The sequence below is a fragment of the Cricetulus griseus genome, chromosome 5 (assembly GCF_003668045.3).
Source record: "Cricetulus griseus strain 17A/GY chromosome 5, alternate assembly CriGri-PICRH-1.0, whole genome shotgun sequence".
Classification (NCBI taxonomy): domain Eukaryota; kingdom Metazoa; phylum Chordata; class Mammalia; order Rodentia; family Cricetidae; genus Cricetulus; species Cricetulus griseus.
Genome location: NC_048598.1, coordinates 165,498,942 through 165,526,774, shown reverse-complemented (window position 1 = coordinate 165,526,774; position 27,833 = coordinate 165,498,942). Strand labels below are relative to the sequence as shown.

Genomic DNA, 27,833 nt, shown 5'->3' with positions numbered 1-27,833 from the left:
TTCACATGTACACTGTCCTCTAGTGGTAGTACACATCTACACTGTCCTCTAGTGTTAGTTCACATGTACACTGTCCTCTAGAAATAGTTCACATGTACACTGTCCTCTAGTGGTAGTTCACATGTACACTGTCCTCTAGTGGTAGTTCACATGTACACTGTCCTCTAGTGGTAGTACACATCTACACTGTCCTCTAGAAATAGTTCACATGTACAACCATCCTTTTATCAGAGTATACTGCATTTGATCCTCAGTTGCACTTGGAAGGGTGTAACTGTTGAGTGGCTCCCACAAAGCTCTCATCTTCATAATGAACATGTCTCAGGCAGTTTTGTAAAGAGATACTTGAACATGAAAATGTCACGGTTGTGATGGCCATGGAATGTACCATGCCCTGTCCATTGATGGGCCAGAACTACTTTCTGATACAAGACTCCTTCGACATAGCTTATCTGTGTGTGCCACCACCACTGGCAGGACTCTGCTTATGCAGCAAAAATACAGAGATTTATAAAGATTCAGTATAATATTAAGCCCACAATTTGACACTTTTAGTATATATTGGTATTCCTGGGGGTATTAATATTGCAGGCTCCTAGACCACAGCCACAGGAATTATGATGGAGAGAGTATGGACTAAATGGATAGACCTCCATTTTTAGCAAGCAGGACACATGTCAATATTTGAGGACAATGGCTGTGTGCCTTCATTCCTGAGAAATATGAAATCAATGTAGGCTCATTTTGCCTAATTTTTCCTTACTACTTCATTTATTTCAAAAGAAAACCCTTAGCCCTTCCACATGGAAAGTTTCTTGCATTCAGGAATGTGACAGTTTGGAATGCAGCTTTTAAAAATTCTTCTTGAAGCTGGGCGTTGGTGGTGCACGCCTTTAATCCCAGCACTCATGCGGCAGAGGCAGGCGGATCTCTGTGAGTTTGAGGCCAGCCTGGTCTCCAGAGCGAGTGCCAGGATAGGCTCCAAAGCTACACAGAGAAACCCTGTCTCGAAAAACCAAAAAAAAAAAAAAAAAAAAAAAAAACTTCAATCTGCTGACTATTTTCTTAACCTTTCTTCAGTATGTAGGAAAGTAAGGAGCGTTGTTGTCAAGTGACACTAGTTAAAGATCCAATGTGACAGTTGGTAAGGTAATAGAAAAACACAGTTCTCCACAAGGAAGAGGTAAAGACTCAGATGACAATTAGGGAAAGTGGCAAAGCTTTGCTTGGGAATAAGTGTGCAAAATCTAAAAATCCAGAACATTGAACACATAGCAGATAAGAAGATCAGTTGAACATCTTGTTATTTTTGCTATCTTAGAAAGGTTTCAATACCTTTGCTTCAGGCAGATGAGTATTTATCTTTATAATTTTCTCCATAAATTCTTGTATACATTTTTTACAACCTGTTTTTTAGCAGTCTCATAACAATAAATTTCACATTTTTAAAGCATATGATGCAATTATTACATGTGTGTTTATTAAAGAGGACAGAACATTTAAAAGAATATTACAATGCTTTAGGAGTTGATAGACATTAGGGAGGGCTCTGTGTTTATTCCATAGGATATCAATATTGGCTTAATGTCAGTTCTCAGAAAAAAAATCTGCAATTCACTGTCCTGTTTCTGAAGCTAGCATGAAGAGTAATACTAACTGGCCACACTTGTATTCTCTCACTTATGGAGATCATGCCTTACCTGTTATATAATTTGTGTAGAAGAAGGTGCACTCGAAAGACTGATTCTTCATCATAGAGTCTGTCTTATCATGATTAGTGGTTCCTTCCTTGCTACCATTTCTAGTCAACACCATGTGCCAGTGATATCTCTGTGGTCTTCCATGGGGATTTCAGTGGATATTTTCTCCTCTTCACACTCCTAGGGATCGGATCCAACTGCGTTCTCTGTACTTACCCAAGCCATCACAGGACAAGTGGGGTTTGTGGATGTTGAGTTTTGCACCACCTGTGGAGAAAAGGGAGCAAGTAAAAGATGTTCGGTTTGCAAAATGGTAAGAGTGAATGAAATTCTTCTAACTCCATTGATGTGTAGGTAAGATTGCTCCAAGCTGACAACTGAATTCCAACATCGCCTAAGTGTAGCAGTTGGATTAGTTTTAGAATAAATTCTAGTAAGTGAACATAGCATATGAATCTTAAACAGCAGCTTGGGAAGAGAACTTCCTGTGAGCCTTAGTTTTTTTCTGTGCTCACTATCACTTAGCAAAGAAGAGAGGAGAGGATGAAGGAGAGAAAGTAGGTCAGAGAGCACTGGGACATGGGCTGGTGAGGCTAGGAAAACCCAGACTGGGACAGTTCACAAATGCATGGCATTTCATTTCTCAGTCTTCTGTCATCTCTTCCTTTTAAACTGGGACTACTTCTCCATTTTCTAGAGTTCTTTTTAAAGTTCATATCTAATATGTTCTCACATCCTGAGCCAGCACGCAATGAACGTGTCTGGCACACCCACTGAATCCTGCAGGCAACATTAATCTGTTGATTTCAAGGTTGAAGTTCTTCAACTTATTTTGAGACCTCGGCATCTGCTACTGTGATCTGCTTCTGCAGCTCTGCCTGCTTAGATGACGTCCTTCGCCTGTTTCCTCCTGTGGGAAATAGGGCTTGGGGTGTAAGAACTTACTCACACAGGAAAGTCCTCTAAAAGCAATGCTTACATCCATAGTCACACTTCACGTCTGTGGCAGGCTGCCTTCAGCTAGGGCAGTTTGATGCCTGAACATATTCCCGGGGCTGGGCTAGAAGAACAAGTGGACAACCAGAAATAATGCAAAAGGATTCTTTTGAGTTTTTGAGTTTTTGTGTTTTGTTTTCTCCTGAGACCACTCTTGAATTTCTGACCCTCCTACTTCTACCTCCCAAATGCCGGGGTCGAAGGTTCTTTTCTTTCCTTTTTTTTTTTTTTGTTTTGTTTTTTGTTTTTTTGTTTTGTTTTGTTTTTTCGAGACAGGGTTTCTCTGTGTAGCTTTGGAGCCTATCCGGGCATTCTCTCTGGAGACCAGGCTGGCCTCAAACTCACAGAAATCTGCCTGTCTCTGCCTCCCGAGAGACACCAATGCCTGGCTTTCAAAGGTTCTTAATATGCCTGTAACTAAAGTCTTTTGTAGGCCCTTGGACCAACACACAGCTATATTATATACAACCACACAGTAGTTTTGTTTCGTTTTATTTTTTGAAGTATGGGAAAGACTATAGAATAGTTCTTGTTTTCATGTTTGCTGGGAAACCATGCAATTCTAATCCTTAAAATGAAAACAAATTTGTAATTGATTTCAGGTAATATATTGTGACCAGACCTGCCAGAAGACACACTGGTTCGCACATAAGAAGATGTGTAAGAGTCTGAAAGACATTTATGAGAAGCAACAGTCTGAAGCTGCCAAACATAAGAGCCAGGAGGAAAAGAGTATGTACAAATCCATTGAGTTTGTGCGGTCCCTTTGCGAGAGAAAGAAAGGCTCAGTGACACTGGGTACAGAGAAACTGGGGTCACCTTTAGGGGTAACCAGCTTTGGGACACTGCATAGAATGCAGTTAACTGAGATGTCACTAGCAACCAGACACATGGCGATCTGATGATGTGGTTACTGTACTTTTGACTGCCCTGGAGTGGTGGGTGTCCTCATGAGTCACTCGTGGAGGATTGTAAGGTCATTGAGTTGACCTGGAATGTCCCTCAATGGCTACTAGAATGCTTTAAAGTTAGAAGCCGTTACCCTTTTAATTATAATTGAATATTATGAGTGAAATTATAGTTTATTCATAAATTAAAGACCAAGTTGTAGATCTGATGTCCACACTTCACTCTGCAAGCATGAGAGCAACGAGTTACACATTTTCCCTCTCTCTCAGTAGAGTTAGGTAACTGTTTTTCCTTTGCAGCTGTGACTTGCTTCTACTGTGATTCTCATTTTCCAGGAACCTGCCCAGCCCTGGGAGGGAATATATCCTGCTTTCTTGGAAGTGTGTTGTATCTCTAGGAAACATTCCCTATGTACAATCAACTGTTCCTGACCACTTTTGTCTCTACTCATGAAGTGTGGCTCTTTTATCATTTGGCATGATTGAATGGTTTTTACAAAGTTATTTTTAAAAAGGAACATTTGCCACTAAAAGGACTAGTTAGTCTTTCTATTTTGTCTTTTTTGCTGTGGATCAGCTTTTTTTTTTTTTTTTTTTTTTTTTAAGGTTTTCCAGAACAGGATTTTTCTGTGTAGCCTTGGATGTCCTGGATCTCACTCTGTAGATCAGGCTGGCCTTGAACTCACAGAGATCCACCTGCCTCTGCCTCCCTAGTTTTGGGATTGAAGGCGTGCGCCACCATTGAGCAGAGCAAACATTTTTATCCAGTGTTGAGGACAGAAAATGGGTAGGCTTTTATCAATAAAAATTAACTAAATACAGGCAATTATTTTCTCAAGGACTTCAAGTTAGTTACATGCAGATTTTTGTCAACCCCAAACAATTCTAATACAGAGTTGTGGACTTAGAGCCACTGCTATTGTCACCGTCATGACGCTTAGAACAAGTGCTCAACCCCTCTTCTCAGGGTCACTCCTGATTGATGCAATCAATCAGGACAATTATAATAAAAGTAATACTCTGCCCCATGTAGAGACCATGATTAATAGAGTAACATTGCCAGACTGCCTGGCACAGAACAGCAACAAATATATTTTTCTTTTTATTAGATGGAAAGCTCGATGTCAACTCTAACCATGTTAATGAAGATCAACCAGAGGCTACAGTGGACATCTCCCAAGAAAATTCCACTCCTGCTGATTCTGTGGAAGGAGAGAGAGAACCTGGAGGTGAAGCTGGGCTGGCCAGCACACAGGATGCTCCTGCAGAGCCACGGCTGTCCGAGGAGTAAAAGCTGTCAATGGTGGCCAGCATGGGCAGCCTTCATCCCAGCAGATAGCTGCAGAACTCATGTGAATGTATCTTCATTTGCTGTGACACTGCATGGCCCAGTGGCAGGAGTACACATCCCTAGACTAGAGGCTTTCAAGCAGAGCTACCTCCCACACCGCGACTTCCTGCTCATTTCTGGTCTATAGTTAAACAGGCATTTCGGTGGAAAGTATTTTCTTTCAAAACACACATGCAAAACCATGTCTGTTCCCTTTATGGCTTCCCAGCGATTGTACACATAGGAAAATAAACTCCCCTAAAGAAGAAATCTGGGTTCTAGGGAACAAAGAACAGGAAAAATGTGAAAGAGAAGTGATGTTTAGAGAACAAAATCACAGGCACAGAAACGGGCTGTCAGAAAAGGCAAAACTTACCTGCAAATAAAGTACATGTGAGTGGCTTTTATTGTCCGGCAGTTGGACGTACAAACTGTAATGAGGAACAGTCAGTGTTCAAAGAACGTTGCCATAGTTCAGCCTGCTGTAGTTCAAATGGAAATTGTCGAGAGCACTTTGAACCTGCCCTTCTTGCAGCAATATCCTCTGCAGCATTTGAACATTCAGAAAGGTTGGGTCATGCACTGGGTAGTCACTGTACACACACTTCCTGTAAAAGCACCTCAGGCACCATACTCTCTCCAAAAGGCCAACTTTCATCTTCCTACCAACTTTTCAGAAGCTGTCTCCTGTCCAGAAACTGTGACTTATAGCCGCCATTTAAAGGATGTCCCATTCTGTATTTTAGTGTGTGTAACATGTAGGCAAGCTGGAGTGTCATGTCTGACTAAGGTGCTGTCTTTCAGTTTCCTGTTGGCTTTAAAATAAATCTACCTACATACACAGTTCACCTTGTTTCGTAATTTGTGTCACGGGGCCAAATAACAGAGAAGGTACCAATGGGAAGGCAGGAAAATATGGGGGAATGAAGGTAAGGTTATACAGTGAGTGAAATAACCGATTCTTCCCTCACTCAGAGGGTCAGGTTCCTGCATCCTGTCAATTCTAATCTTCCTTCCTGCCCTTTCCTTCCAGCCCCAGAACACTTGTCCTCTCATATGCTACGCTGTGACCATTGTTCAGTGATGACTTAAAATGAGGAAATTTGCTGTTAAAAAGTTAAGTATCCTGTTTAAACCTGTCAGTTGCACAAAGCTTCCCTTGCAAAATGAAGTCATCCATCAACATGCCTTGTCTGCACAGTGAGCAACACTCTAGTTTGTGAATGTGCCACCCCTCTGTATGTTACAGCACTCCCTGTGCTTCAAAGATTTGAATGCATGCCCATGCCGTCTTCCTCATCTCTCCCTCGCTGAGCTGTCAGCTGTATACTAGGCTAGGCTCTGGCAGCCCGCCTAAGAACCCTGGAATCCGTGTATTGATTTTTGGTGAGTTCTCTGGGTGTTCTTTTTTGCTTCATGTGGTCCCAGAATTAAGGGATGAAGAGACCTGCAACATGGAAACTCAGAGTACCCACCTCACCCCCAGAAGTCCCAAGAAAACCCTGCAGTCTTTTAACCCATCCTGTGTTGTAAAGATAGCAACTCAAGATAGCAGCATCAGCTCAGATCTGAATTTGTAGCCACACTACACTCTTAGAACTCATCTGTCTCCCCAACAGTGGCATGAACACCTCCTTACATTATTCCCTATATAGGTATATATCTTTAGATGTTGATTCTCAGGTAACCCTAATACATCAGGTAGTCCTGGCCCACTTGGGCTTATAAGTGACCCCACACCAAGTGTCTTAAACCAGAAACACTTATTTCTAAGGGTTCTGGAATCTAGAAGTCCAAAGTCAGGGTGCTGGTTTGATTGGACTCTCTTGCTCTACCATTTTGTGGAGGAGGAGGGCAAAATAGCTCTGGAAGGATTAATCCCACTCATGAGGACTTTATCTTCATGACCTGATTTTTCTCAAACACCCCCATTTCCAAATGCCTTGGAATTCATTTTAGCATACCAATTTGGGAAAGTGGGGGATATGCCAAATATAGTCTCTAAGAGGCATCACTGAATTTGGGCTGTGAGTAGCTAATAGCTACACATGGAGTAAAATAGCTACCTCCCACTTTAGTATCATTTTATCGTCCCTTGAGACTCTGTGAGATTATATTACTAGTTTACCCAAGAGGAGACTAAAGCCTAGGGAAGCAAGTATGCTTAGGCTAGACCTGTCTCATCACATGGCCCAACCTTTAGCCACAGCTGTCTTTTATACCAGGATTTTTTTTTTTCAGCATCAGTGGGTTTAGAACAAAAAGCAGAATTAAAAATTCTCTTTTTAATGGTATGTTCCATTTTAGCAGAATTTTATCTAGTTTATGGGTCTTGGCTTCCATTTTGAGTTTAAATTAATTCTCTTTAAAGCAGTACTTTCCAGTCATAGCAAGTTAGCCCTGCATTAGTAAGAAATTTAAAGCCAGGTGTAGAAGAATGTGCTTTACAAAAATATTTTTCCTTTATTGAAAATAGACTTTTAAAAAATTATAATATATTCTAATTCTAATCCCCCACCATTCCAACCCTTCCCTATCTCCCCTCCCATTCAGGTCACCCACTTAGCAAACAAGTTTCTAAGGGATAACAATAAAATAAAATATAGTATAACAAAACAATACATTGAAATAGGACAAAACAAATGGAAGAAGAAGAGCTCAAGAAACAGATACACAGAAACACACATGGTCGCACAACTCCAGAATCCCATAAAAACAAAACCATATATAATATATATATATATATATATATATATATATATATGAAATTAGGAGAAAAGAAACTAAAAGATAAAAAGGGATTAAATTTAAAAAAGAGTGGGGCAGTTCCAGCACTCGGGAGGCAGACGCAGAGGTAGGCAAGTTCAAGGCCAGCCTGGTTTACAGAGCGAGTGCCAGGACAGGCTCCAAAGCTACACAGAGTGCTGGGATTAAAGACATGTGCCACCATCGCCCTTCTGCCTGAGTCCACCATAAGATAAGTCTTTATGGTTGATACTTAAGACTGAGCTAGCAAAAAAGAAATCCTAGTCAAAGTTGGGCGGTGGTGGCACACCACCTTAATCCCAGCACTTGGGAGGCAGAGGCAAACAGATCTCTGCAACTTCAAGGCCTGGTGTTGGTGGTGCATGCCTTTAATCCCAGCACTCCAGAAGCAGAGACAGGCGGAAGAGAAAAAGAAATGACTTCCTTCTTGCCCCTGCTTATATATGAGTCTACCTGCTATGTCACTTTCTGCTCGTAGCACAAGAATTCCTTTTACTACATTTCCCAGAATTCTCCTTACCTCCTAGTCCCACCTATCTTGCTTTTCTATTGGTCAACAGTACTTTATCAACCAATAAGACAAACATATATACAGAAGGACCTCCCCTATCAGGCTGGATCCTTTTTTTCTGCCCTTTAGCCCTGCCTATCCCTCCTCTGCCTAGCTATTGTCCATTCATCTTTTTATTTGACCAGCCAGGTGCCTTAGTCATGCAAGGTGAAACAGCAACATATCTTTTCATAGTTAAAAAAATATAGCATAAACAAATGCAACACATCTTTACATAGTTTAACAATTACTCTGCAACATAAACAACATAAACAATGCAGCATATCTCTTCTTTCTTCTCTCGTTTTTTTTATTAATTTGTTTTTTACATTCCAATCCCAGACGCCCCTCTCTCCTTTCTTGCCACTCCCTTCACTCCCCCCTCCTCCCATCTGCTCCAGGGAGAGGGTAAGGCCTCCCCTAGGAAGTCTACTAAGTCTGTCCCATCATCTAGTTGAGGCAGGACCAAGGCACCTCTCCAACGCCCCAACACACACCCCTCTGTCTAGGCTGGGCATGGTATCTCTCCACATAGAACGGGCTCCACTAAGTCAGTTTGTGCATTAGATCTTGGACCCATTGCCAGTGGCCTCATATATTGTCCCAGTCACACCATTGTCACTTATATTAAGGATTTGGTCTTATGCAGGTTCCCCATTTGTCAGACCTGAGTCACTGATCTCTCACTAGCTCCGGTCAGTTGATTCTGTGGGTTTCACCATCATGGTCTTGACTCCTTTGTTCATATTATCACTCCTCCCTCACTTTGATTGTACTCTAGGAGCTTGGCTCATTGGTTAGTTGTGGATTTCTGCCTCTGTTTCCATCTGTTTCTGGAAGAGGGTTCTAGCTTCTCTGGGGTTGTGGATTATAGGCTGGGTATCTTTTGCTTTATGTCTGGTGTCCACTTTGAGTGAGTACATACTATATTTGTCTTTTGGTTTTGGGTTACCTCACTCAGGTGTTTTTTTCTGGTTCTGTCCATTTGTCTTCGAATTTTAGGATGTCATTGCTTCTTACTGCTGAGTAGTACTCCATTGTGTAAATATACCACATTTTCTTTTTTCCTTCTTTTATTTAAATTAGAAACAAACTTGTTTTACATGTCAATCCTAGTTCCCTCTCTCTCCCCTCCTCCCCTGCCCCCCACCACCAGCCCCCTATCCCATTCCCTTTCTGCTCCCCAGGGAATGTGGGAGACCTTTCATGGGGGATCTTCATACTCTGTAGGGCCTAAGCCCTCCCCAATGTGTCTAAGCTGAGAGAGTATCTCTCTATGTGGAATGGGCTCCCAAAGTCCTTTGGTATACTAGGGATAAATATTGATTCACTACCAGAGGCCCCATAAATTGCCCAGGCCTCCTAACTGATACCCATGTTCAGGGGGTCTGGGTTGGTCCTGTGCTGATTTCCCAGCTGTCAGTCTGGGGTCCATGAGCTCCCCCTTGTTCAATGACTTAAAATCTTAAGGGAAGAAAACAGTTGTACTAATGTGAAACTTCATGAATATTAAGTCAGTGTGAAATTTAAGTGGATAATATTTATCTAATCAGTTGATGGGGTGGGTGCTAATGTATGTTCAGGCTTGGATTTGTGGGCAGTCATTCTTTTATAAGAGAAAAGCCAGTCTTAAAGAAAATCTGAGAGTCAAAATTTCTCTTGTTCTTATTCCATGCAGAGCCAGGTTATGAATCATATTTGTCCTAAACAAGATTTCATCTCAAGTAAAATCAAAGAGTGCTGCTCTCCTATGGTGTGTGTGTGTGTGTGTGTGTGTGTGTGTGTGTGTGTTGTCATTTTGCTTCAGTTGCAGCTGATGAAACATGAACCACAGAACTCAACATAACCCACATGGAGTTTATTGGGGAAAGGGAACAAAGAGAGGGGTAGGTGTTAGCTAACTGGGAACAGAGATGGAAGAGAGAAGAAGAAGGGGAAAAGGGGGGAAGGTGGAGGGAGAAGGGTGAAGACAGAGTTTCTTTCCACCTAGTCTCACCACTCTTCAGTCCCAGATGAACATACTGAGGCTTATATTAATCATAAACTGTTTGACCAATGGCTCAGGCTTCTTATTGGCTAGCTCTCTCTTGATTGTTAACCCATTTCTATTACTCTGTGTATCTCCAAGAGCTCTTGGCTTACCCAGTGATGCCTGGACCTCTTGCTTCCTTGACAGCTACATGGCACCTCTCTGGTGGCTTTCTGCATTCCTATTCCCAGAATTCTCCTAGTCCGGTAGCCCCACCTGTACTTCCTGCCTGGCCACATCCTGCCTGTCCATTGGCTGAGACAGCTTTATTCATCAAACAATAAGAGAAACATATTCACAGCATACAGAAGGACATCCCCCATCAAAATCCCTCCCCTCCGAGCTCAGGGAACTCTGCAGAAGAGGGGGCAGGAGAATGTAAGAGCCAGAAGGAATGGAGGACACCACAGAAACAAGGTCTTTGAAATACTACAGGTCCAATGAAGATATGAAAATTTTTTTCTTCATTCAAGTGAGGCATACTTCAATTTGTCATCTAATATAAAGAATAAATAAAATGGTAAATTAAAAATAGTGAATATGACATTCTTTTGTGTCACTGTTACAAGGGGCTATGCCATGCATCTAGTTACAAAGGGTTACTCCACACATTCTATCTTTACAAAGGGCTACACCTTACATTCCTATTCTTGGCACAGCCCTTTTCATTTTATACTTTCACTGACTAATGTAGAGACTACAACGTCTTGTCTGTCACTTACTAGAGTAATTTTAGAATACTACTTATACAACTTATGGGTCTCCTTAAGCCTGATCCTGACTACACTTTTTTTTCTTTCCAGGTTTTTTATTTGAATTAGAAACAAGATTGTTTTACATGTCAATCCCAATTCCCTTCTCCCTCCCGTCCTCCTCTACCCCGCCAACTAAAACCCTACCTATCACATATCCTTTCTTCTATTCTTCCCCTGACTCAACCTTTCTGCTCTCTCATGACCTCTGTATCCTTCCTCTTCTCCCCTTCTCCTTCTCATAGCTCCCTCCCCCCTCTTCCCCTGCTCTCAATTTGCTCAGGGGATCTTGACCCTTTCCCCTTCTCCAGGGAACCATGTATGTCTCTCTTAGGGTTCTCCTTGTTTACTAGCTTCTCTGGCAATGTGGATTGTAGGCTGGTAATCCTTTACTCTATGTCTAAAATCCACATATGAGTGAGTACATACCATGTTTGTCTTTTTGTGATTGGGTTACCTGGCTCAGAATGGTTTCTTCTAGTTCCATCCATTTTCCTGCAAATTTCAAGATTCCATTGTTTTTTTCCACTGAGTAGTACTCCATTGTGTAAATGTACCACATTTTCTCTATCCATTCTTCGGTTGAGGGGCATCTAGGCTGCTTTCAGTTTCTGGCTATTACAACTACACTGTTTTATCAAAATGGATTCATAATATGCACACACACACTCATGCAGAGGCACACACACACAAACGGGCATGCTGCCTGTATGTATTGTTACTCGGAGGCTCTGCTTGAGCTCAGCTCCTGATGAGTAGCTTCCACGAGTTACTCAGGTTTGCAGTATGAGGGCAGGCACAATACAATACCCACTACTATTTGAAAAGCAAATGGGTTGGTCTCCCGCTATGTCCATGTGATCTTGCTAAAGAACCTGATACCGTGCTTGTACTCCCCCGAAGTCAGGGACAGGGAAAGAGGGAGAGAATATTCTGATTCTGCTAATCACCTGGCCTTGAACAGTGCAGAGCCATTTCTTTCACGACATCAAGCACTGCCACCCAGATACTCAGATCATTGCTTCCTCCGTTCTTATCTGATCTTTCACCAGGAACCAAACGGAATGTTCAGACTCAGGCCAGGCACAGGGTGCCAAGAACTGATTCACGATTTCAGCTGTCATGTCTTCCCCTCTGTGACATCAGTCTACATTCCATGTGTCTGTATTCTCTGAGCATAGTAGGATCAGGGAAAACGCCACCACCTGGATGGCGTATAAGATGACAGAGCTTTTTAGTCAGAGAAACCAGCAATGAACTTGAGATAAGTGTTAATTTTGTCACTCAGCACCAGGAAATTGGTAAAAGCTGACTAGTTTCTTTATTCCCTAGCACTGGGCTTCTGGCAAGGCTGATCCAACATCATTAGCCCACACCCAGAACTGGCCAGTGTCCCAGAGATGTGGAAAACAGTGCACTGGATAACTGAATTGTGGTGGGCTGCTTTGAGGCAGTGAAAACTACAGAGCCCTCACTCTGGCAGCAGCACAGAGCGGCCTCAGAACAGCAAGTGCAAGAAGCCACACACAAAGTGTTCGTCCTTAGTGACTCCGTTTATATGGCTTTCACAGTCAAGTATGCTCTTGATTTCACAATCAAGTTTCACAATCAAACTTGCTCTCTAGAAATGAGGGTGATGGTTGGTGTGGAAGGGTGGACAGTGCCTGCTAACAGGAAGAAGGAGACTTTTTAGAAAGTTCATAATGCTTTATTACTTGATCAATGGTGCCAGTTACATGACCTTGTTTATTTTAGAGGATATGTGTTGAGGTTTATACTTAGAATTTAAGTACATTCCTATATTCATGGGCAACAAAATTTTTAAGAAGCCTATAGTGTAGGGATCATTTTTCCATTACTGATTGTTCTATGTATTAACTTCAGGTTGCAATAACTGTGTAATATGCTAAGTCATAGGGTCATTTTAACATACACCTGAACAGCACCAGGATTTCTGGAAGTACTGTTATCTCAGGGATATCATGACCATTTGGGATGGCTTTATCTTTTTCTTCTCTTCATACTTTTCCTTTCGTGTTGGGACGGTGTCCCAGTTCATGGAGGTAATGGCCATCAATGATCTCTTCATGGATCTTACAAACACAGCATCTTCAGGGTCATCAAACACTGTCCTGCAAAGGTAGCAATTATATAAAAAACAAGCAGGCCTGACCAACAGGATTCTGTGTGTGATTTTGTGTGTATTGAGGATGGCGTCCAGGGCCTTAGGCATCATACAGAAGTACTTTACCTCCAGGGAACACCTAAAGCCCTGAAGCTTTTACTTAAATGAATAAATTTGTTTAAGTCCCCACCAATATTGTAGGTTTTCGGGCCTTGACTTTCAGGCCAAGTGATGCAATTTTTATTGTGTGCATGGTCCTTTTAAAATGGAGTGTCTGGATATATTTCAGGATCTATTATAAAAGTCTCACATACTCATGAATTCATAGTGGAAAACTGTGAAATAAACTGGAAATACTTTTTGGTATCATGCATACTAATAATGTAAACATTTTATTTTGATGTTACTTCCCTACATATTTTATATGTGATGACAATATTTTTTTAACATTGAACCCAAAGAAAACATTCATACATAGAAAAGTAATGGTTTTTGCATTCATTCGTATTCATGAATTTGAAATGTACTCTGTAGAATTAATGAACTATTTCCTTTAGGAAATGTAAATTCTAGTGAATGTAAATGTTAATCTATATGATAATTGCTTTTACTGAGTATATTTAGAGGCAAAGCAAACAAGCCAAGATCCTCATTTGGAAAAGCTAACAGTTCTTAACAAGTATTAATATTTTATACATCTAATCACTTGCTCATTTATTAATGTCAAAAAACATAACTGGAATTCATTTGTCAAAGAAAAGCAACCATTTTTCTGTCTATTGAAAGGCTCATATCTTTTAATTAATTAAAATCTATTTTAGAAGATAGAGATAATTTAGAAATGAGACAATTATGAAACAGTCTGACAATGAAAGAAAAGATGTAAATTGTTTTTAAAAATAACACTTACTTGTCAACATTATCTCCAAATGCAAAATCTAAAAATAAAATTCTAAATTAGTATTTTTCAAACATTTGGTCACCAATTAAAAATAATGAGACAACATTGGGTTTCTTTCCAAATTAATGGACAAAAATGTCTTCATAACTAGCGTAAAACTAAAATTTTCCCTTAGGTGAGTCATTTTGCTTTAGGTTTTGTGGCAGTCTTTAACATAAGGCAAATCTCAGAGCCCTGAAAACAATGTGCTGAATCAGTTTATCGGCCAGTGGAGTCCAGCTAGGGGCTTTTGTAAGCAAGGTTCACACACAGAAGGAATCCTTTTTTAATTCTGATGAGTATATGAATCTGTAAGATAATAGTCAAGGCAAGTAGCTAAGGCCATCTCTGCCATTTGGACTCTTGGCATGAACTTCAAAGAAAGAACAAATCCAAGATCACAAGACTCTGTGTTCCAAAGCTTTAGTGCTGAAGGGCCAGACCTCAGAGCCCGGGGCTCTTGGGGTATCTCCCAGTCTACCATGGCCTTGTTTATTCCTCTCCAGAAGGCCTGGTATCAGGCCAAAGAGAACTTTCCCGCACCTGTTGGGTCACTAAACCCTTTAGCATGAGCTCTTGCCAGTCCACAAGAGAAAACACAGCCAAGAGCTTGTGGCATCATGCCTTTCACAAGTGGCTGCCCAAATCTCCTGGCCTTTCCTGTCTTCCCATGGTCTTGTCCTCCCTCTCCACAGGGTTACTGAGAAATAATTGAAAAGTAACAATTGCACAGATTGATGGTATGCTACTACATATTTTGGTGCATGCGTGCGCGTGCACACACACACACACACACACACACACACACACACACACACACAATGTGAAATAATAGTTAATTGACATGTCACAGCCATTTTCTTTTCTAGGTATGCATATGGTGAGTACACTTAGGGTCCCCCCCCCATTTTAGCAGATTGTTAAGCATAATCACATTACATTAGATCTCCAGAATTTGGTCATCACCAACAGTTGGCACTCTTCTTTGACCCAGAGCTCCTCATCTCTCCCTCTGACCAGCAAAGCCCCTATTCTAACAGTGATTGTCTGGTTCAGTGAGACCATAGGGCAATAAAGAGACTCCCAGGATCCTGACGTGGTGTCTACATGAGTGCTCACAGGTGTGCACACCCTTGCAGTTATGTACACACACACACACACACACACACACACACACACACACACACACACACACACACCAGCTTTATTATCATTCCACATTACAACTTCAGGGATGTTTGCATGTTCTGGTTTTTTAAGACATGGTTTCTCTGTGTAATAGCCATCGTTGTCCTGGAACTCACTCTGTAGACCAGACTGACCTCGAACTCACAGAGATCCCCCTGCCTCTGCCTCCTAAGTTCTGGGATTAAAAGTGTGCACTGCCATTGCCTGACCGACAACATTATGTTTTTAAGTACTACAACTATATCAGGAAATGAGTCTAGAGTGGCATAGTTTGTATTGTATGGATGTCTGCTAATACAATATCCACCATGAAAAGCCATTAGAGATTTTTTCTGCATTTACTATCATAAAAGGTTTGTTTTTCTTGCCCATGTGTTCACATACTTGTGTAGCAGAGTTTTGAAATTGCATCCTTATGTCAAATGATGAAAGGTACTGCAGCTCTGTCTCCAAGCAAGTTGACCTAGATAATGGTTTCAAAAAACAGCACAGACTGTGCTTTCATCCCCCTCCTCCTCTTATTCCTTTAAAGATTTTTCCTCTGTGGTGGATTAAAATGGTACCCCACTGCTTTGGTTTGCACTTCTTTGGCTGTAAGTGATGATACTAACTGTATTCATTTCTTACTTTCTGGAAATGACTTGTTTATGTTGTCATTTAATCTACTGGGGTTTTATTTTGTTTGGATTTAACCGTGTGTGTGTGTGTGTGTGTGTGTGTGTGTGTGTGTGTGTGTGTGTGTGTGTGTGTGTGTATGTATGTGTTATGTATAAGTAGGTGTACTCACCTGCGTGTGCATGGGTGGAGATGCTATATAGGTTTACATAGCTACACTCACCATGTGTGTGTATGGATTGAGGCAGAGTCCCTCTCCTGGTGTCCTCCTCCATCACTCTCCACCTTATCTTTGAGACAAGGTTTTCATGGAAACTGAAGTCCACAGTTTCAGATCCAATGGCTGGCCAGCAAGCCTTGGGGATCTGACTGTCCCCACACTGCCTTTTCTCCCTCCAGTGCTGGAGTTATGGGCACATGCTGTCACTAAAGACTTTTCACTGGTCCTGGGAATCCTAATTCAGGTCCTTGTGTTTGCCCAGAAAGCCCTTCACTCACTGATCCATCTCCCCAGCCCATTGTGAGTTTTGCTGTTATTTGTTTGTTTTTACAGTGTCTTATTCTATATCCCAGGCTGACCTGGAACACATCGTCCTCCTGACTCAGCCTCCTCAGACAGGAGTGCATCATGCCCTGCCCTGCAAGAAGTTTTTGTTTTTGGTCTGTTTCTCTTTTGGTGCTAGAGATCAAACTGACTTTGGGCATGCCTGGCAAGCACTTTGCCACTGGCATCATCCTTAGCCCTCCTACTGCGATTAAATGGAGTTGTGAAAGTCCGTTAGGGATTACGGGGCTTAATTTCCACCTGTTGTATGTTGCAATGCTTTTTCTACTTTGTGTTTTAGTTTGGGCCCTGTGGTGCACCATAGCCTTTGTTTATCTGTAGATAAATCTGTCAATGTAAAGTTCCAGTATCACAGAACTTTACAACAACTCTAATTAGTCCCTGTGTCCTTTGCTTTGTGAGAAAAATAGATCTGAATGTATGTTACATAAAGTAAGTGCCAACTAAGAAAAAGACCGAAATTATTGGTAATATTTCTATGTGACACCTCAGATGGGAGTATAGCCAAGATATTGAGAGTGCTAATTTCTGACTGGTAAAATTGCAAAGATCTTCATTCCTTCTTAATATTTTTCCTATGTCATAAAAATGTCTACCCTTCATTGAGAAAACTGTTTTGTTTGGTTGGCAATAACAATGACATTGTGGTTTGGTCCTTCTTACTGCACTGGATACTGGAGAAGGGTGGCAGTGTATCCCGTCATTATTGCCATACTACCTCAGATAATGTACATGAGTGAAGATGAAAATTATGTTATTCACTGGATCAGCAGTGAAAATATGAAGTTAAATATAATACCAGAAAGTAAGTAGAAGTTGCAATTATTAGGACAATCAGGTGTTCCTAAGGCTTACCCAGTTTTAATCTCATTTACCTGAGGGAAGTCTTTGAAGTTGTTTTTGCCTTATTGGTAACTTGGGGTTCCAAGAGGCATCCACTTTTCCTCCGAATGCTATCGATTGAATGATATGAGTTTTCTTATGGTTAAAAATGGTAACCATGGATCTTCTCTCTTTCTCTGTAACTTCTAACAAAGACACACACACACACACACACAAAAGATGGTGTTTAGAATTAACATAGGCATATAGAGTGATTACAAAAAAGATCTGAGCAATGTCACTTGCCTGACTAGCCAAATCAGTGAACTATGGTTTAAAGGAGACCCTGCCTCAATACACAAGGAAGAGAGAGATCAAAGAAGACAGCGGTGTCAACTTCTAACCTCGACATACATGCACAGGCACCAGTACATATAAGTGTGCCCACATATGAGCACATGTACGCACAGAAATATAACATGTATGACTACCTCGTAAACAGATTTTATGTAGAGATTTTGAAGGTATTAATATAATCTCACAAGCACTCAGTAGATGTCCTCATGTCACATGGTGGAGCTCAGTTGTGTGGTCTAACACACTGCTGAGATGGCACATGGCTGGCATGGCAACAGCAAACATCCTGCTCCCTCAGCACTGTTGGAAAGGGGACAGGTCTTGATGTATCCTCATGCAAACACTTCACACAGTAACAGCCCATGAAGGGTATTTTGTAGACCGTACAATGGAATGCATGAGCATGGTTTATGCATATGCGGCTTCTATATGCCAAAGATGCTTGTTTACATGATCAGGTGTGTATAAGAAGTCACTGTTTAGTAATATGAACTTACAGAATTTCAAGGAAGATAATTTTTAGAATTTAGGTCTCAAGAGATTTTACTATAAATCATTGTTGAGAAAAGAAACCAAAGTGTCAGGGGGTAAATGATTTGGCATCAAGAGCAAGAGAGATGGCTCAGTGGTTAAAAGTACTGGCTGCTCTTCCAGAGGCTCAGGTTCCATTCCCAGAATCCATGGTGGCTCATAACTGTCTGTAACTCCAGTAGTAGGAATCCAGCTTCTTCTGGCCTCTGTGTATACAAGGCATGCATGTGGTATACAAACACACATGTAGGCAGACACTAGCTATATGAAATAATAGCAAATAAAAAACCAATTTGGCACCCACAATACTATTGCCCAAAGCCTGAGCTGCAGGCAAGAACTGTACACCCACCAGACAACAGGTTCTGGTTAAGTAGAGCAGACCTGAGTTCCTAGGGCAAATTTCAGAGAGCTGACCTGTCATAGTGAATAACAGAGGAGCTCTCGTTCACAATCAGTTGACAGTTTTCTTTCATGAGGGCAAAGTGTCACAGGTTTCCTGTATTCTTTAAAGTACTGATTTTCAAAGCAGATTCTAGATGTTTCTGTGGAAAAGAAGAATCCTTACGCTTCTGATCAAGCAGCTCCACTCCCGGAAGGTGGTAGATAACATACAAACGGTAGAGGTTATATTGGGATAAAGGGTTTTGGTGCAGACCTGCAAAGGAAGAATCCAAAATAAGATGTCAGATTTCACAGTAGTTCCTTCTTACCACCTATTAAGATAGAATATGTAAGACTCGTGGACAGTACAAGGATAATCATTGCACAGTGAGCAACTGTACCTATTGTCCAGCCCACAGTCTCATCACATATTTCCTTATATAGAGCACCACTGATTTCCCTATCTATTGTATTCATTCATTCAAAGTTTTCTGATTGGTACTGACCACCAGAAATAGTGCTAGCTTGACTCAGGTTTGACACAAAGGAGGAAGCCTTACTTTGACAAAGTACTAAATGCTAGCTCTATGAACGTCTTCATAAAATACCACTTGCAATTGTTCTGGTCTCTGCAGTAATGCGGGGAGAGGTGCTGGGTGGAGACAGGCAGTGACACAGTACAGTGTCCTAAAGGTTTCTTCCTGAACCACATGCTCAGAGGGTGCACGTGCTGGCCGCACGCCAGATCTCGAGCAGCACACATGTGGGTGCTGCGACTCATCACTTTGTCCGCAAGACTCATGTGGCTAAGGGATGGGTAATGAACCTAATGCTGCATGACAGTGGTGGGGAGGAAGAAGCGGGCGCGAATACTTCAGAAGATCCTGGTACTTCTGCTGTAAGCATCCCTTAAGAAACAGCACGGGGGCACTTTTTAAAAATCCTTCAATTAGTGATATTGAGTGTTTTATTTTCTAGTGAAATATTTTGTCTGTTCATCCTTCCATAACATTAAATGAGACAAGTGAGACACATTGTGAAATGAAATTTTTGATTTCCAGTGTGGCATCTTCAAAATACTTCTGAAAAAACACGTAAAGCTGGGAGCCGCTAGATGGCAGTAGAGCAAAGAGCTCCAGCTACTTCACAGCTATGCTCCTCTACTCATTGATGAATTTAAGAGCACTGCTCTTCGACTGTTAGTAAAACACAGAGGATTTTAATAAATGGCTGACAATATCAAGCATCAGCAGCCCATAAGAACTCATTGACATTTAGAATGCATAGTTTGCAACATGAAGAAGACAGGAGAGGCATGATTGAAAAAGAACAGACTCATTAAAAACTGAAGATAAACAATACCTGGATGTATTCTCTGTCAATAAGAAGACGTTGAGATATGTGTTGTATCGACACGAACTTTTCTGACTAGCCAAACCCCTACATGAGCTTTAGAGAGAGATGAAGTCAGCAATGGCAGAGACCGGCCACACAATGAATACAAAGAAGATGTAGAGCCAGTGGCCAAACAAGCAGGCATGTATTGGGAGAAGTAAGAGAAAATGAAAAAGAAAAAGATTACAGACTTCAGTAACAAAAAAATGGTTTAGGTTTATCTTAAAGGAACTTAAAGCAGAAACAAGTAATGGTCACTATGGGAAGGGAACTAACTGCATGGCTGCGCTTTAAATCGATCTGAAAGGTTGGATTTGAAAAGGCGTGCAGAGATCACCAACTAGCTTGGCTGGGGATGCCAGGACTCGGTCTCTCTCGGCGGTCCCAGCGCTGGACTCACAAGCGCGCACCACCACCGTCCACGGTTTTCCATGGGTTCTAGGGACAGGACACAGGTCCTCATGCATGTGAGACAAATGCTTGACTGAAGTTGCTTCTGACTTCATCTAATTTTAGCCCCGCAGACATAGCAGCAGGCATCGCTGGTGAACAAGGCGGCTACACAGTAAAGCCCTTGTGCTCACTGTGGTTCATTCTATCCCATCTTAAAACAGAAACCATGGGGCAGAACTGTGTACAACTGAGGACATCGCCTGAGAAAAACACGTTGAACTGAATAATTTGGAAGACACCTCAATGTGATTCTTCCCTTTTTCCTAGCTCTTGCATTTCAGAAGGAAGCAATCTTATTTTCCATTGCTTTCCCCTCACCTCCCGCATCTATGCTACTAAGTATTATACTTTCTGAATTTATGTAATTTGGATGGCTGGTCCTAAAATTACCATAAATTAAGTTTCTGAGATATGAAGCCAGTTTCCTGTGTCTGACTGTTCTGAAAGCTTTGTGTGATGTATGGGCACATTCCTGCAGCAGCTATGAAGCAAAATTGCTTACACTTTCGCTTTCAATAGGTTAATACTATTTAATCCGCCTTTCCCTCGAGGCTACTTACAAAGTACACCTCAGTGGCGCCAGCACTGTCTTGCTTATCTTAATTTGGAAGTTGGAGTCTAAGCAATTTACATTTACCCAATAATATATCAAAATGTCTCTGCCACCTTACTACACCAGCTTGAGTTAGATGAGTCACAAGTGTGGAGTTCCTTAATGAAAGACAAGAGGAAGACACACAACGATAGAGTCATTAAATAATTGGCTCCCATTCATTAAAAAAAATGAAAGCAGAACCTAAAAATCATCATGGAAAAGGACCTAGATAGTCTTGTCTTTTTGGTTATAAGCCTTGGCCTTTAACAGCTGAGCCATCTCATCTCTCCATCCCAAAGGCCCAAATAGTCTTAAAACACTTTAGAAAAAAGTTGATGTAGACTGGTCTTATAGCTGGGTGGCTACAGTGCTTGTCTAGCATGAAGCGCCAAGTTCAATCCTTAGCCCCACGTAAAACAAGATGTAGTGGCATATACCTGCAATCAAAGCACAATGGGGGGGGCAAGAGAATCACAAGTTCAAGGTCATCCTTGGCTACTTTTGGAGTTAGAGACTCTTTGCTTTTCTCCAAAGAGGAAAAAAAGAGTGACATAACCAACAAAGAAACACATCTGTTTTAATAGATGGGAGAATCACATGAGGGAATTAAAAACTCAAATGAACATCACCTGGTGGAAGGAAGTTCAGCTTGCTAATTAGTCATCAGACAGCTGGATATTGATGCCACACAAAGCTGGGTCACCATCTCTCCTGCTAGCACTATCTGCTTCTAACCAAATTTGTGGGCTGTCACTCAACACTCTGAGTAAGACAATCTTCCTTGACTTCCTTTATAGGGCAGGAAAGCTGGGGTAGAGCAGAGATGGAAAGGGGGTGAGCATAGCATTCCCTTCTTCACATAAGCAACAGGGATGACCTAGGAGTTCTGTTTACTTCATAGATTGTCTTGTTGGAAAGAGGCAGCCCACGCTCCAAGGCATAGATAGACTCAGAAGAAGAGGCCCTGAGGTCCACCTCTCTCCCAGCATCCTCCTTCCCCATGCCTTTTATCAACAGCTGAGAATAGCACACTGCTGATGGCAAGAAGAGAGAATGCTGGAGTGTAGGACCCGTGGAAACAGAGCTCCTCTAACAAGGCTGGTCCCCGAAACTCCACTAGGAAGGTCGTGCCTGTGACGAAATGCAAGTTGATAAGTGGATTTAGTGAAATGGAGACAATTTGAAGGATGAGGACAAAGTTTAAGAGCAAAGGGGATGGGGTAAGTGCCTTGTTGATGTTTCTCTCGTAGTGTGGTGTGCTGGTTGGTGAGTGTCATGTCAACCCGACACAAGCTAAAGCTCTCTGAAAGGAGGCAACCTCCACTGAGAAGATGCCTCCATCATATTGGGCTGTAGGCAAGCCTGTAGAGCATTTTCTTGATTAGTGATTGATGTGGGAGGGTCCAGCCCATGGTGAGTGGTGACACCTCTGGGCTGGTGGTCCTAGGATCTAAAAGAAATCAAGCTGAGCAAGCCAGCAAGCAGCACCCTCCATGGGCTCTGCATCAGCTCCTGCCTCCAGGTGTGTGCCCTGTTTGAGTTCCTGTCCTGACTTCCTGAGGTGTCAGACTATGATGTGAAGTAGAAGCCAACTAAACCCTTTCCTTCCCAAACTTGCTTTTGGTCACCATGTTTTGCCACAGCAACATAACCCTAACAAGTACATGCTGGTAGAGGAGCAGGCTGACTGAAGGGAGAATGCATTCCTGGCACAGTGGAATGAGACACTAGAGGATTCCCTGTCACAGAATTTGCAGTGCAGAGGGGAAGAGGAAGACAGAGCTGCACAGAGAGGGTGTGGAAAGGTAGACCTCCTGGAGAGCTGAGGTGGGGCCCTGCTTGGCCTGGAAGACAAGAATTCCAGGCACCAGACCTCACACTCTGCTTCTGGTTTCAGGCCTCCCTGAAGTTCCCAGCCCTCCGTCTCCTGGGCAATTGTTGGCAATTTTTCTCATAAATGCCAGAGGAGGGTGCAGTGTTGAAATGGGTTGGAGCCTTACCCCCAGGCTGTTTTCTCACCCTCGGAAGAACTTAGAGATTGAAGTAGTAACACTTTAGATTTTTACATGGTTTTCTTACTTGAAAAGAGAAAACTTACGACATTTAAAAACACACAGTTTTCTCATTTTAATCAGCTGAGTCTATTCTAAGATGGCAAACGAGCCTCCAAAGAACCTAGTGTAAGGACATCATGGTACAAATTGTTAGACATCTTCTGAGTACACACTGTTTCCTTGTGGAATGCCTGCAACAAGACCAGGGCATTGGACCACACGCGCTACCAAGCATTTCAGAAAGTGATTTCTTTTTAACTGAGTTCAAGGAAATGGCCCCATGACATGTTTCTCCAGTGGGACATGTTCCTGTAACTTGAAAGATATCATCATGGTTTTAAGTAGAGGTGATTTTAACTGTCATGACAAGTAGTAACATGGATGTTTTATTACCAGACTGGCCTTTAAAGAATGTGGCTATTTCATCCCTAACCCGGCCTGACACATGTGTTCAGATGTACCCTGAACACCAGAACCTGGGTTGGATTCAGGTATGTTCAGCTCTTAACCAGGCATCTGGGCTCTATGTACAGCCCTGTTCTCTACAAGGGTCAGCATATTGTCCTCTGAATGTTGTTTATAGCACAGTGTTACTTAAGAGATGACGTTACATGCAGCTAATTGTACGAATAGTTTTGCACCAAACTCCTTGATGAGCCTGCAAGTTTTAAACCCTATAGAAGCCCAGAGTAGGCTTTCTTCAGCTTTGGGATATGTGAGTAAAAACAGAAACAGATGGCAAATGTGTGGCTCCCTATGCATCAAATGAATCAATTATGAAGATTGAATGAATCAATCAGTTGATAAATGATCAATAAAACAAGGCATGTATGGGTTTCAACAATAATAATTTCTTAAGTCTCTGAGATTGACCAGTGAGGAGGGAAAAATTCTAACCCTATGATAGAATTGCTGTGAAATTTTAAATAGGATTGTAAGAGAACAATTTGTTAACAGAAAGGACGTCAGAAACATTACTATGGTGATTATTGTTTAAAGCAGCAGGGTTTTCTTCCCTCTTTAAAAAATTTAAATTATAAACAAGCTTGTTTTACATGTCAATCCCAGTTCCCTCTCCTATTCCCTTTCAGCTCCCCAGGTAAGGTATGGCCTTCCATGGGGGATCTTCAAAGTCTGTCATATCATTTGGAGCAGGGCCTAGGCCTTCCCCAATGTCTCTAGGCTGAGAGAGTATCCCTGTATGTGGAATGGGCTCCCAAAGTCCATTCGTGTACTAGGGATAAATACTGATCTACTACCAGAGGCCCCCTATGGGCAATCTATTTGCCCAGGCCTCCTAACTGACACCCATGTTCAAAGGGTCTGGGTCCATCCTATGCTGGTTTCCCAGATATCAGTCTGGGGTCCATGAGCTCCCCCTTATTCAGTTCAGCTGTTTCTGTGGGTTTTTCCACTCTGGTCTTGACCCCTTTGCTCCTCACTCTTCCCTCTCTGCAACTGGATTCCAGGAATTCAGCTCAGTGTTTAGCTATGGGTGTCTACTTCTGCTTCCATCAGCTACTGGGTGAAGGCTCTAGGATGGCATATAAGGTCATCATCAATCTCATTATCGGGGAAGGGCATTTAAGGTAGCCTCTCCACTATTGCTTAGATTATTAGTTGGTGTCATCCTTGAGGATCTCGGATTTCTCTTTAAACCTATAATGGTTCCCTCTATTAAGGTATGTTTTTTTTTTTAAAGCAGCAATTGATTGAGTCTGTTTACCACTTAGCAGAATTTCTAGACTCTAAGCAACTTCCTAATTATTTTATTTATATCCTGCAATACCTTAATTTGGTTTCCCTGTTTCAAAGTAGCATCAAATGAGAAGGTTTTCTTAAGAATTGCTTTGGAGAATTATCTCAGTGTTTAAAGAGTTCTGGTGATAGCTAGGAGCCTGTTTTATAGAAAACAATGATATAGAGAGATCTGGGCCTAGCATACTCTAATTGTAGAAACCCTTGATTGACATGGGAGGAGTAGGTAAATAGGCAGACCAATCCAAGACTCTGATAGAATATCAGAATTCAGAAAAATTCCTAATGGTATATAGCCTTAGCTTATCTCTAAAGTAATCCCTGGCTTGCCAACAACTTGGTGTGATTTTGTGATTTTCACTATTTGGATTTTTAAAAGTCTACTTTTGATTCCACCAGTCATATCTCCTTAAGGACATGAGATGTTCCTGATAACAGTGAAAAGCCCCAGAAGCTTTAGTTCCTCTCTGTGATGATCAGAACCTTTACCACCAACATTAGTTCACACGATTCTGAAAGACAAGGAAGGGAATATGCCTGTGTCTTGACCAGCAGAGTCTCTATGCTCAGGTCTGCAAACCTCATTGGTCAGGAGCCTTTCCACCTCTGACACCTGGAATCATCAGCCTTGTAGCTGTGTGCATGCTTATTAACCCTTTGAGAATAAGCATGTTGAGAGGTGAACTTCACTGATTGTTTTTGATCTGTTCGTAAATATATACAGCTTTCACTTTAGCAGTCACTGTCTTGCTGGGCATGATGAGAATGAAGGCTGTTTCTTAAATGTGAAAATCTCAATGTTGTTTTTGTTTGTTAATTTACTTTATTAATATACCTTATGTCACATATATTTACCCACTTAGAGTGCACAATTCATGCATACTCAGTAGTGCAATTATTTGAACCATTTGTCGCCATAATCAATTTTTAAAACATCTGTCATTCCAAGAGAAACATCATACCCTTTCTATTCCCCCATCACTCTTACTCCCCAATCTACCCAGTCCTGAGATACAAACCCACTTGAGAGCAGCTGCCTCTTGCCTCTGCCTGTGCAGATGTGCCTGTTAGAGATAGCTCCTATAATTGGAATGAAACAACTGACTTTTGAGATCAAAAGCAAAAGAGTAGATTTGGACATACAGATCCCCATTTGTTACTTTTCTCATTTTCACCTTTCATGACCTATCATTCTACTAATAATGATTTTCTACCTGTTTCTCTCTCTCTCTCTCTCTCTCTCTCTCTCTCTCTCTCTCTCTCTCTCTCCTTTATAAGTTTTAATTTGAATGTTCTTTAAATACCAAAAGATTGGAATATTATTTTTCTTTTTAAGAAATGTCTTGAGACAAAGTCTGACAATGTTTCCCAAACTTGCCTCAAAACTTGTGGTCTTTTTTTTTAATATTTTTTTCTTTTTTTAAATTAAATTAGAAACAAGTTTCTTTTACATGTCAATCCCAGTTCCCTCTCCCTCCCCTCCTTCCTCCCCTGCCCCCACCCCCTCTGCTATCCCAACCTCTTTCTGCTCTCCAGGGAGGGTGAGGCCTTCCAGAGGGGATGTTCAAAGTCTGCCATATCATTTGGAGCAGGGCCTAGACCCTCTCCAGTGTGTCTAGGCTGAGAGAGTATCCCTCTATATGGAGAGAGCTCCCAAAGTTCATTTGTATACTAGGGGTAAATACTGATCCACTATCAGTAGCCTCATAGATTATCCAGACATCCAAAGTGACTTCCTCCTTCAGGGAGTCTGGGTCTGTCCCACGCTTGCCTCCCATACATCAGTCTGGGGTCCATGAGCTCCCCTTTGCTCAGGTCAGCTGTTTCTGTGGGTTTCTCCAGCCTGGTCTTGACCCCTTTGCTTATCGCTCCTCCCTCTCTGCAACTGGATTCCAGAGTTCAGATGTGTTAAGAATAAATTCTAGTTACACATTTCAGTGGCAAGCCTTCTTCTCTAAGCTGAACTTCAGAAAGGAAAACTAACGTCTTGTGCTACCACTGTTAACTTATGGACATAGAAATGCAGTGTGTACTTAGGATCTTCAGATTCTGCATCCCCTTTAGTTCCTTCACCGTAGCGTCAATGTTTGTCAGCTCATTGTGGTGCAACGTAAGAATATGCAATGAAGGCAAATTATGCAGGCCTAAAAAACAAAAATATTGTTGGATAAATTTTACTTTTTAAAGCGACAAATATAAATAAGAATCTTTTCACAGTAATTGGATGTTGTAGCTCATAAAAAGAAATGTCTATCAATGATATCCTGAATTATAATTAAGCATACAGCAATAAAAACTGGCTATGATGTGGGGCTGTAAAGCCATTTCTTGCTACTGTTGCTGCTTCAGTCATTTTACTGTGGCAGTGATTTTGATTGTTTGAATTTCATGTTTGAGTTATACTTTTTCTTTCTGTTTGTTTTTGCAATGTGGGTGCCTATACATGTAAACCACTACTTAGAATTGTAATACAAATCAAAGAACGATTTCTCATTTATTTAATACATTCTTTTCAAATTGCTTAGCTATTTGTAGAATGGAAAACCATATATTCATTTCATATTTGTGTTCCTGAGTTGCACATTTTAATTCATTTTTTAACATAGATGAAAGTGCGATGAATCTATATGATAATCAAATTATAGTTGAATTGGATTGTTTTCTTCCTTACCAGTTTAAGAGCTTATTATGGGTGTGAAAATGTTTGACATTTTGGTCTCATCGTTATTTTATAACCAAGTGCTTTCTCATCATGTTTCCTGATCACGACCTGTCATACACTTTTATGCCTGGCTTGAAATTGTCGGCATAGAGACTGCTATAAAATTAAGTCAGTGGAAACAGGAACTTGGCTGATAAAATCAAAGCCAATAAAAATTCTAAGATAATGTATAGTTTTTATATTTATTCTTACTCCTAAATGTTGCTAAAGTTGGGTTCCAGAGTAGCTAGTTTGTGTCCGACTATACAGTAGAATGGTGCTACTATATAAAAAAAAAATCCTTTTAAATTTTGAGTAA

The 27,833-nt window shown here is 41.4% G+C and overlaps 2 protein-coding genes across 2 annotated transcripts in view; one reads left to right on the top strand and one right to left on the bottom strand.

Annotated features, from left to right (window-relative positions):
* The window catches only part of Ankmy2 (ankyrin repeat and MYND domain containing 2), a 45,904-nt gene extending 40,124 nt beyond the window's left edge, over positions 1-5,780 (top strand). The window contains exons 8-10 of the mRNA XM_027419747.2: positions 1,885-2,013; positions 3,299-3,428; positions 4,714-5,780. Coding sequence (XP_027275548.1) covers positions 1,885-2,013; positions 3,299-3,428; positions 4,714-4,895 — 441 coding nt within the window. The 3' untranslated portion in view covers positions 4,896-5,780. The remainder of the gene's footprint in view (positions 1-1,884; positions 2,014-3,298; positions 3,429-4,713) is intronic.
* Positions 5,781-12,764: 6,984 nt separating this feature from the next.
* Positions 12,765-27,833, bottom strand: part of Lrrc72 (leucine rich repeat containing 72) — a 50,114-nt gene continuing 35,045 nt past the window's right edge. The window contains exons 5-9 of the mRNA XM_027419714.2: positions 26,847-26,957; positions 18,743-18,832; positions 17,340-17,492; positions 14,067-14,094; positions 12,765-13,163 (exon numbers count right to left, since the gene is read on the bottom strand). Coding sequence (XP_027275515.1) covers positions 12,998-13,163; positions 14,067-14,094; positions 17,340-17,492; positions 18,743-18,832; positions 26,847-26,957 — 548 coding nt within the window. The 3' untranslated portion in view covers positions 12,765-12,997. The remainder of the gene's footprint in view (positions 13,164-14,066; positions 14,095-17,339; positions 17,493-18,742; positions 18,833-26,846; positions 26,958-27,833) is intronic.